The sequence below is a fragment of the Jatropha curcas genome, chromosome 11 (genome assembly GCF_041381405.1).
Source record: "Jatropha curcas cultivar XTBG-Jc1 chromosome 11, XTBG_Jcur_1.0, whole genome shotgun sequence".
Taxonomy (NCBI): Eukaryota; Viridiplantae; Streptophyta; class Magnoliopsida; order Malpighiales; family Euphorbiaceae; genus Jatropha; species Jatropha curcas.
The window spans coordinates 20,642,073-20,653,969 of NC_143161.1; the positions used below are offsets into that span (position 1 = coordinate 20,642,073).

At 37.9% G+C, this 11,897-nt stretch overlaps 1 protein-coding gene across 1 annotated transcript; it reads left to right on the forward strand.

Moving 5' to 3' along the window:
• Positions 1-411: 411 nt before the first annotated feature.
• On the forward strand, positions 412-1,856 carry LOC149492713 (uncharacterized). The gene is made up of 3 exons (XM_089715921.1): positions 412-553; positions 762-868; positions 1,236-1,856. The coding sequence occupies exons 1-3, from the start codon at positions 412-414 to the stop codon at positions 1,854-1,856; spliced, it is 870 nt and encodes a 289-aa protein (XP_089572047.1).
• The last annotated feature ends 10,041 nt before the right edge of the window (positions 1,857-11,897 follow it).

Below are 11,897 nucleotides of genomic sequence, written 5' to 3' on the forward strand. Positions count from 1 at the left end.
TAAATGATGTATAAAGCAACAGCATGACATAATATTTAGCATACAGGATGATATCAGCATGACAGGACATAGGTTCAACCAGATTGTAGCGTCTCGGCTCGGTTCATTCGGGTTCACGGGTGGACTGGGAAGGGATGTTACATCCTCTCTACACCAAAATTTGAAATTCCCTATGAGAATGTAGTGGTAACAATTAAAGGGGACCTGGTGAGAAAATTTGAAATTTCTTCCTTGGCCTCACTCTCAGAAATTTAGCCAGAACTAGCAGTTTACCCTCTATCCTGCTTCTCCTTTAATTCAGTTCAGTTTATTGAAGCAGAACCAGGTAAAGAAATCTTTTCAATAGATTTTGATCCATACAGTAACCCACTGGTGCCTAACATACTGAGAGCCATGTGTTATTTTCTAGGAATGGGACTCGGCCACAACCAGCAAGGTATGGCCTCCTTTACCGAGTATCCAATTACTGAACCTCCCTTTGCTCTTGGATTCAAACCGATAGATGAAGAGCGAGAGGAGTTGGAGGATGCCAAATGTTTGGCGAGAATAAGAGGTAAAAGAAGGGACCCTCTGATGCACCCATATTTTAAAACCCTGAATGGCTACTTTATCAAAGAGGGGGAATTTGAGCCCTACTATTTCTTTCCAGAACCTTGGTATTGTCCTTTGACCAAAAGACTAATCCCTAGTTTTGAACTTTTCTTTGATGTCAAGCCCTCAGTAGAAGACTGTGAGCCTCTTTTCAACTCCAAACAGACTAGGAGGACAATATGAAGACATCCCTCTTTCTCCTATGCATGATCACCAATCAAGTGGAAGCAGACTCTACAAACCTCATCCAGCCTATCCAAGCACCCCTTCAGAACTGGTACTTGGAGGAGCGCGTAGAGCAGTTTACCCTTCTTCTACCTGAACTGAGTCTGGGTTACAAGCAAAACCTGAGTCTAAGTCTTGTTCAGAGTCCAATTTAGAGTCTTTTGAGTCTTCCTTGTCTTCCCTTTCTGAATTAGGGGATCTTTTTATTGAACTCAATGTAGATGCCGACCATAACACTTTTGTCACTAATGAAAAGTTTCAGTTTTCTTGTTACCCTCTCTCTGCCCCTGAATGAGATTGTTGGCAAAATGGAAAATGAAAAAGAAAAGGAAATAAAAATAACAAAAGAAAGAATAAACATTTGCACAGAAAATGAACCAAAACATACATTTGTTATGCATGAATGTGATTGTTAACAGGAGTTGACAGAGCTCAGCAGGCAGTATTCAAATTGCTTTGCATGGACAACTAGTGACATGACCAGTATAGAGCCTGGCATTGTCGTTCATAAGATCCCTACATATGATCACATCAAGCGACTAAAGCAAAAGCGCCAAAGGCAGAAATCGAAGATTTCCCTTAGAATTAAAGAAGAAATAGCCAAGCTATTGGAAAATAACTTTACTGAAGCCATTGATTACCCCACGTGGCTAGCCAACATAGTGCCGGTCCCCAAGAAAGGTAGCAAGATCAGAATTTGCGTCGACTATCGGGATTTGAACAAGGCATGCCCCAAGGATGATTTCCCCTTACCTCATATTGACCTGCTTGTTGACCGAATGGCAGAATCTAATATGATTTCAGTCATGAATTTATATGCAGGGTATAATCAGATCCTAGTCAATCCATTGGATAAGCCGAAGACTTCATTCATCACCAAATGGGGTACCTTTCATTATAGAATGATACCATTTGGGCTGAAAAATGCCGATGCCACTTATCAGAGGATGGCCACCACAATCTTTCATGACCTTATGCATAAGAACATAGAAGTGTATGTTGATGACATGGTTGTCCACACCAGGGACGGATCAAGCTAGTTAATTGCCCTTGAACAATTCTTCTCCAGGCTCCGCCAGTATAATCTGAAACTTAATCGCATTAAGTGTCTCTTCGAAGCTTCATCTAGTATCTTCTTGGGCTACATGGTCTCCAAAAGAGGGATTGAGATCTATCCATCAAAATCCAAAACCATCTTAGAGATGTAACCTCCTAAGACAGACAAGGAGATTCGGGGGTTCTTAGGCCACCTTCAATACATCAGCCGATTCGTTTCATAGTTAGCAGACACCTATGGATCGATCTTCAAGAAATTGAGAAAGGATGCCCCAAAGACTTGGGATGAACAGTTTCAGAAAGCCTTTGAACAGATCAAAGCATATCTATTTAATCCTCTGGTTTTTCATCCTACAAGGCCTGGAAAGCCACTCCTCCTCTATCTATCAGTAAGAGATGAAGCCATAAGGGCTATGTTAGCACAAGAAACACCTGATTCTCATAAAGAAAATGCCATTTACTATCTAAGTAAGTGCATACTAGAAACAAGATTGAAGTACAGTAAGATTGAACAGATCTGCCTACCTTGCATGGGTTTGCACTAAACTCTAACATTACCTCTACTCTTACACCACTCATGTCATCGCTGATCAGAGCCCCTTGAAATTCCTTATGGAGAGGCCAATTTTGGACAATAAGATGGCTAAGTGGGCCACCATCTTTGCAGCTTTCGACCTGAGGTATATTGCAAAGAAGGCGGTCAAAGGTAGTGTGATAGCAAATCACCTAGCTACATCTCCTAATGACGCCAAGATAGAGGACATCAAGTTTCCAAATGAAGACATCCTCCCAATTCAAATAGACCAGTGGAAGATGTACTTTGATGGGGCTGCCAACTATAAGTGTTGCAGCTCTGGTATGATTTTAGTAACTCCAAATGGGGAGCAACTACCTTTCAGTTCAAGTTGGCATTTCAGGTCAATAATAATGAGGCAAAATATGAAGCATGTATCACATGGTTAGAAGCAATTTTGAGTATTTAGATTAGACGCTTAATAATTTACGGGGACTCTACCCTGATAGTCTCCCAAGCACTAAAGAAATGGAAGATCAAGGAGTAGTGCTTGGTCCCATACCTTCGACGTTAAAATCAGCTGGCTCAACTGTTCGAAGAACTATCATTCCACTACCTATCCCGGGCTAAGAATTAGTTTGCCGACGCACTAGCTACTCTTGCTTCCATGGTTGATGCCAGTACTGATATGGTCATCAAGCCTCTGAATATTCAAGTTCATCAACAGCCAGCCTATTGCTACAGTCTCCAGCTCACTGACGGCAAGCCTTGGTTCTGGGATATTCAGACTGGTTAGAAAAGGAAGAGTACCCTGAGGGTGCCTCTAAGTCTGATAAAAGGACTCTCCGGGAGCTATCCAAAGGTTATCTCTGCAAAGATGGCATCTTGTACAAACGAACATGAAATTAGGCACATCTCAGATGCATAACTGAAGAAGAAACTCAACAGATAATGGAGTGGGTGCATGGCGGAGAAGAAGGCCCTCACATGAATGGAATGGCTCTAGCCTATAAAATCACCAATTAGGGTTAGTACTGGCTCACCATGCGATCAGACTATGCCAAGTTCATTTAGAAATGTCAGAAGTGTCAGATTTATGCCAAGCTCTAAAAATTGCCCCCAATAGCACTTCACTCGGTTGCTACGCTTTGGCCCTTCGCAACTTGGGGAATTGATGTGATTGGCAGAATCACCCCCAAATCTTCCAATCAGCATGAGTATATTTTGGTAGCCACTGACTATTTCACCAAATGGTTAGAAGCTACCTCATACCATGTCCTGAATTCTAAGAAAGTAGCTCAATTCATCCAGACAAACATTATCTGCAGAAATAGAGTTCCTTTTAAGATCATATTAGACAATGGTTCTCACTTCCAGAAAGACGTCTCCACCCTAATGACAAAGCACAAGATTCAGCACTATCGATCTTCACCATAAAGGCCCCAGATTAATGGAGCGATGGAAGCAGCCAACAAGTCCATTGAGAATATCCTCCAAAAGATGATTCACAATCATAAAAATTGGCATGAACATATGCCTTTTTCTTTATGTTGATATAGAACCTCCATTAGAACGCCAACCGGGGCGACACCTTACTCACTCGTATATGGGATGGAAGCAGTCCTCCCTATTGAAGTTCAAATCAGATCAACCAGGATCATGAGAGAAAGCTAGCTGCTCGAAGCAGAGTGGGCTTAGAATTACCACAACGACTTGAATGCTATTGATGAGAAAAGACTAAAGCCTCTTAATTGGATTCAGAGCTACCAGTAGAGAATAGCTAAACACTTCAACAGAAGAATTCAAGATTGAAAAATAGAAGAAGGTTGTCTAGTACTCAAGGAAATTAGAGCTCCTGTATAGGATCCTTGGGGTAAATTCAGGCCAAACTGGGCAGGCCCCTACTTATTGAAGAAGATTCTCTCCGGAGGTGGTGTCATCTTGTCTAATATAGATGGCAACGAATTCACCAATCCATGCAACTTTGATCAACTCAAAAGATACTTTGTGTGCACGCATTCAAGCATTGGCACTAGAAATATTGCCCATTATGTCATTGTAAAACCAAACTACGGTGACCTGACTCTCAGAAATATGTTCAATAAAGTACGAGATATGTAGTTAGCCCAACCTGTGGGTGCGGTCACAATAACAAAAAAAAAAAATTTGCCCCTGTTTCTATGAAAATTTAGATTTTCTGTGCCAACTAAAAAAATAAGAAGAAAAAAAAATCAATCAAAAGCTGAATTGAAAACCTGCAAAGAGCGGTTTAGGCAAAAATAAGATAAAAAGGGGCTAAGTTGAAAACCTGTAAGGGTAAGTGGCTTAGGAAAAATCGGTGTTAGCCTACTAAGTCGAAAACCCAAAAAAGCAGCTTAGGCAAAAGTTAGGGCAGCCTGCTAAATCGAAAACCCACTAAGATCAGAAAGACTCAATTGTACCTACCTTCAACACCTAGCCTTTCCAAAAGGCATGTCAGCCAGATCAAAAACCTAAACCATTTCAAAATCGATTACCTGAAGCAAAACCAGACCTTGCACAGAACATAAAAGACAAGCACCCACATGCAAACCATCTTAACCACTAGATAGAACTAGCTGAACCCATTCCAAAAAATTTAACAGACTCAGCTATACCGATCTTCGATACACGGCCTTTCCTGAAAGCACCTCAATCCACTCGGAAACACAAACCATTTCATAATTGGTTAAGTCAGAGCAAAGCCAGATATTGCACCATAATCTAGAAAATAGGCACCCACGTGCAAACCTTCTCACCCGCTAGACAGATCTAGCTATACCCATTAGACAAACCAGTTGTATTCATTAGATAGACCCAGTTTACCCATCCTAAAACCTCACAGGCCCAGTTGTACCCATCTGACAAACTCAAGTGTACCTATCATCCCTGAGCACTACCCTAAGCCTCATCCTTGGACTCCCTTTTCCAAATTACCAAATGTCTCAACTATCAACCTGAGTGTTCATCTAATCTAACCCAAAAGCAAAAATAGACCTTGCACCCAAGAAGCAAAAAATAAGTGTTCCCCTTACAACCTATTCACAGATCAACCAGTCTCTATTTCCCCACTGTTAACACTCAGCCCTTTCCCAAAAAACCTGTAACTTGAGTCGAAAACCTGAACCAGTTCAGAAATGGTCACCGCATTCACTATTGCAGGACATGCATACTATTTTATCTATTAACCATGCTTTCAGGTCAATAATCAAAGCAAAGGAGGATAATCGGTGCCAAAGCCAAAATGAACAAGGCAGTCGGTGCAAAAATCAGAAGATTAGAGTAACTTCATGCAAGTTCAAAACAGGCGATCAATGCAAATTTCCATCAGTACAACGCAGTGCAATAATCCGAAATAGGCAATCAATGCAACATTCAAGAATAGGCAGCCAGTGCAATACTCCAAAACAGGCATTCAATACAACCACTCCGAAAAAGGCAACTAGTGCAATGTTCATGAAGAGGCAATCAGTGCAACCAATCACAAATAGGAAATCAATGCAATCACTTAGAACAGGCGACCGATGCAGACCAGTCATAACAGGCAGCCAGTGCAATATCCAAAAACAGGCAATCAATGCAACCAGTCAAAAACAAGCAATCAGTGCAGACCATCCATAACATGGCAATCAGTACCAAGATCAGAAAAATAGTGTAATTTAGTGCAAATAGTTAAGCCATTGCAGTTCAATGCAGTCACAAAATAAGGCAGAGTGTCATGGCTAGAAGGGGGTCAGATTAATAGAGTTTAAAAAGAAGATGGTTCATCTGAGGCAACCAGTGCCGAAGGTAGTTTCAAACATGGCACTCAGTGCCAAAACCAGAAAATCAGGCAGCCAGTGCCAAAATCAGAAAATCAATACAATTTAGTGCAATTCAGTATAGTGCCGATACAAAACAGGATAACCAATTCCAAAATCCAAAAAATAGGGTAGATAGTGCCAAAGTCAGAAAAACAATGCAAACATAGCCCAATGAAGGCAGCCAGTGCCAAGAAGAAACTAGTGCCATCTAGTGCAATCGCAACTCAAGACAAGTAAATTAGTGCATAAGTTAGACAAGTCAAGCATTCAATGTAGAGTAATGAATGATAAGCAGAACAGACACGCAGGGATAAACAGAAAGTCCGATAAACATAAAAAGGGAAGAATAGCAAATCCTACGACAAATACGCTTGGTGCCTAAACTGGGACAACACGCAACATATACATATCAAAAATGGCTACAAGAGCCTACAACCGTCCTGAGTCCTAAAATAGAGAAAGGAAGAAGGAAAAGAGTCAACAACGTTTCCTCCCTCTCTCTGCCTTCGCGCCATCCAATTGCTGACTGGCGAAGCTCTCCCGAGTAAGAGACTCTAACTGTGCAACCTGGAAGCAGCCAAAGGCAATAGATATCTCATCATTCCAATGAGGGAGAGCCTACAAGATAGATAAGACTAACCAAGAAGGAAATCCTTTTGAAACTGACTAAAGGAAAACAGTAATCTAGAAGCAAACTTACCAGCTGACCTGTAGGAAAGTCAGGCCATGCCTCAAGAACAGTCATCGGAACTTGGAAGATCTGGCATGAAACCCAAAAGATCAGCCAAGCGGTCAAGCCCAAGGAATGAAGGGTCCACATCTATCTAACGAGCACCAAAATGAATACCCGTCAGCAATGCAACCCAATAGCTATATGGAAAGTGTCAGCTGTCTCTCACCATCTCTCTGCCAGTGCCCTCCACAAGGGGAAACAGGCATTAGCACTCTCCACCGCGGCAAAGAGGTACAAGTCAGTAGGAGCTATCATCTCTGCAACAACGGGATATCTCAACATAACTCTCACTACTGCACTAAGATCCTTTCACCCTCCTTTGGAATGAGCACTCGCCTGACAGGTACACACACAATCACATAAGAATACAAATGTCAATCTTTATAATTTTGAATTTATTTATTATAAACATGTTAAACTAACGGACTAACAGGCACCACAGTGCAAAAGTGTTATATACAACAGAACTAACAAACCATGCAGGACAACAACAAGCAAGCGGGCTAATCACAAAGTTATCAGACTAAAATTAGGATTTTTAGACCAACTACAGAAATTATCAGACTTAAACGAGGGTTTTTCAGACCAACTACAGAAGTTTTCAAAATTAAATCAGGATTTTTAAACCAACTACAGAAGTTATCAGACTTAAATCAGGGTTTTTAGACCAACTACAGAAGTTTTTAGACTTAAATCAAGGTTTTCAGACCAACTACAAAGTTTAAACTTAAATCAGGGTTTTCAACCAACTATAGAGTTTTTAGACTTAAATCAGGATTTTCATACCAACTACAGAAGTTATCAAACTTAAACCAAGGTTTTCAAGCCAACTATAGAAGTTTTCAAACTTAAATAAGGGTTTTCAGACCTATTAGACTCCTTTCGAGACCATCTACAGGTTCGCAAGAGGTTGGAGCTTCAAACTGGAGCTAAAAATAAGCCACGAGGATAAGATAGTAATTTTCCCAAAAACCAGGGACCAAACGGTGAAATACAATCAGACTCCTACTGGGACTACCTATAGGGTCTAAGGAGGTTAGGTCTTCAATCAGAGACAAAATTGTACCTAAAATCTAGGCAGAGTAGGCTTTGGGATAAAAGCGCAATTCTCTGAAAATCCAGGACCTAATTGCAGTTTTTAATAAAGGTGATCCACAGCACCATCCTGACCTAGAACCAATTAGGCATGCAATTAGGAACTAAACTGCAAAAAACTGTGAAAAGGTAAAGTCTGAGGAGTTAATCGGATAAATACCGAACCCTGGCCAAGGACTGAGAGGTGGGTCCCCCGATCCTTCTAGATGAAGTCTGCGTTACCCGAAGTCGTAGAGGTGCACACCTCGGTTGTTGAGCCATCTCTGTAAAAGGAAAAGTTTTCAAAAATCTGAGAGTAAAGACAAGAAGGAGGAACGAGCAAACGAGCTTTTGAAGCTTGCCCCCTCCCCCTATTTATAGGAAAAGGGGAGGATGAACCTCACCCTCACTCAAAAGATCAGGTCTTTTAAGACTCATCTGGATTTGGATCAATACATGGTCACAGTCAAAATGTTCATGATAGAATTCCAAATGCATCCATACCGAGGACCCAAGCGTCAGTGCTGGTCTCCTCTTGATCAGCACTGATCCAAGGTGTGCCGGGACCCCAAATCGGCACTGATTAAGGGCACATCGGCGCCGATCATGAGGACATCGGTATCGATTTTTCTCTTGCATCAGCCCCTCCTTGCTTGATTAAGCGCTTCTCGAGCATCAACGACTCTCATTCTCCCTTTTAACAATTCTAAGGCAATATAATCTGACCTTGCTCTTCTTCCTTAGTTGAGTAAAGGCCCGACTTGCGTCTCAAAAGTCGATCTTTTCGACTTTCACTTGCACTTTTGTCTTCCTTAGACAAGAGCTATTAGTTAGTTGATTTATTATTAATTAATTTAAGAACTAATTAATAATTCGTCAATTAACACTAGTAAATATAAGACTATAATTCGGGTCCTCGCGCCCTACCTTAGCTTATTTTTTAGAGAGAGACTCAACCTCTTCGATCGATTACCAACCATGGACCTTCGATCCAGCCGTGTCAGAAGCACGAGGGTATAATCACTCAAACTCAAATCTTTGTCAATTGAGTCCAGTCCATTCGACATTATATCAACTGTCAAGCTCGGTCTGTCCGGCACTTTGCATGCTTTAAGCCAGTTCGTCTGGCAAAAACTACAAAACCAATTTTCAAACAAGCCCAGTTCGCCAGCAAACCCTTTAAGCCTACTTCCTGAGTGGCACTTCCAAACCCTACCATCCTAATCGATGGTCGAACTTCGTGCACTCTGATCCTCATACAAACGAGGTACGAAGGCATACCTACGGATTTCAGCTAGGTAGCGGGCCCCGACCAAATTGATCGGCCGGGATTTAGAGAAATGTGTCGTACGACCTAGAATCCTCGTTAAACGAGGCTAGAGTCGGGCTTCCCTCCAAATTACACACTTTTCAATAATTTATGCTTTTAATGCTTTGTCTATAATTGTCTTGCATTATAAGTATGCTTATTGATCGATAAACTGACATTCATACAAAACAATGATTTTAATCTCTTAATTATGTACCAAACTGTTGATTCATTTCGAAAGAAGCTGAAAACCTAGTCCCTGAACCCAATGATTCGAGGCTAGTGCATTTTATCCTAAAAGGCAAACTAAAAATGGAGTCCAATACGGGGGTTTTTCCTTAATCATTTTCCTAAAAATAAAAACAAATTAAGGTGGTGACTCTCACACCTCACACACAGTCAAAGAGCTCCAAAGAGCCAACCCGACATCACATAAGAGCTATACCGAGCCATAATCTGAAGTAATCAAACAACAAAAGGAACCGTAAGGAGTTCCTCCCAGTTTCCATGATGAACCGACCAATGGGCCCGTCTAGATTGACTCCGTCCTTCGAATCTTTCCCATGGCACTCGAAAGGGGGCTCACAAGCCTGTAATTAAGTACTAACCTAAACATGTATGTATTTGAATTAAGCATGTACTTAAGGTACTAATTTAAGCATTAATTCTAACATTAACAAAAACATGCATTTTAAATCTTAAACATGTAATTAAGAATTAAGCTAAGAAGTAATAGTAATTAAATTCCTAAACATAAGCATGGATCAAATCTAAACTAAAGCTTAATTAAAAGGAAGGGAAAAGGAGGCCTAGCTTTGTGGCGCATGCCTTGTCGTTATCGATGTGACCCTCTTTCTTAAGTTGATTAGCTAGACTTCTCGAAACCAAAGCGGAGAAAAAATATTTAAACGAGGGACGAAATTTCTTACAAAAGGAACCTTCAAGGGAAGGGAACAAAATCTTAAATTATAGAGTTTTTCCCAAAGGAAAATCTCCAAAATGACCACTAGATAGAGTTAAGAGCTATTTTATTTTAACTTTAGGCTTTTTATACTCAACTAGTTTTCTTGAACGTGCGCTACACATTATTTATATTTATTGGTTTTTACTCATCGCAAGTAAATATGATTTAATTCATAGATATAATTTTCTATTAATTTTTTAATAAATTATAATATTATGAATAGTTTAAAATTACTAAAACTCTAAGAGCATTCACAAAATAAAAATAAAAAAGTGTATTATATGAAATAATAAAAATAAAAATTCAATAATTAAATAACTTATTAACAAAAGAACATATTTATATTAATAAAACATTATTATATTTTGACAACAAAATTTTCATGAAAATAAAATTACGTATCAACCAATTTTAATTTTTATAACAATTTAAATTTAACAAACTTTAAAATTTTTATATAATTCTATATCACAAACTGCAATATTACTAAAATGCGAGAAACCAGCATTAGCTATTATAATAATTAATATATTAATGATTGTTTTAGAGCATCATAGTATAATTTTTGTATTTTTCTTTTTCTTTTTCTTTTTCTTTTTTTAATTTTTTGCTAGAGTCTATGAGTATGTAATTAATTCTATGGTTATATTTTTTGAAATAAATTTCTTTCAACGTGTTATATGGTTTGCTAATGCAAAGTGTTATATCATAATTTTATATTTTATGTATATTTTGATTAAGTTTTTTTATTTTAAACCAAACAATAAATTTTATAATATATTTTTAAATTAAATAATAATAAATTATATTTATTCTTTGTAGAATAGTTACTCGTAGGAAATAATTATAACCAATCAAATTAAGGATTTATTAAAAATAATAGTACAACATATTATATTCTTACCATATTGAATACGCACCTTATATAATATAATTTGTAGAAAAAGTCACTTGTAGAAAATAATTATAACCAATAAAATTAAAAATAATAATTAAATATATTATATTCTTACCATATTTAATATGTACCTGATATAATATAATATAATCAATCAAAATTAAATTACTTTTATCTTTTTAACCAATAAAACTAAAATTCTAAAAATATTATATTCTTCTTTCCAATCTCTTTATTTTATAATATCACAAACTGCAATATTACTAAAATGCGAGAAACCAGCATTAGCTATTATAATAATTAATATATTAATGATTGTTTTAGAGCATCATAGTATAATTTTTGTATTTTTCTTTTTCTTTTTCTTTTTCTTTTTTTAATTTTTTGCTAGAGTCTATGAGTATGTAATTAATTCTATGGTTATATTTTTTGAAATAAATTTCTTTCAACGTGTTATATGGTTTGCTAATGCAAAGTGTTATATCATAATTTTATATTTTATGTATATTTTGATTAAGTTTTTTTATTTTATACCAAACAATAAATTTTATAATATATTTTTAAATTAAATAATAATAAATTATATTTATTCTTTGTAGAATAGTTACTCGTAGGAAATAATTATAACCAATCAAATTAAGGATTTATTAAAAATAATAGTACAACATATTATATTCTTACCATATTGAATACGCACCTTATATAATATAAT

Coding starts and splice junctions, on each gene's coding strand:
- LOC149492713 (XM_089715921.1), top strand. CDS start 412: ATGGGACTCGGCCACAACCAGCAAGGTATGGCCTCCTTTACCGAGTAT. Junction 554..761: donor ATGTTTGGCGAGAATAAGAG/GTAAAAGAAGGG, acceptor CAAACAGACTAG/GAGGACAATATGAAGACATC. Junction 869..1,235: donor CAAGCACCCCTTCAGAACTG/GTACTTGGAGGA, acceptor GATTGTTAACAG/GAGTTGACAGAGCTCAGCAG.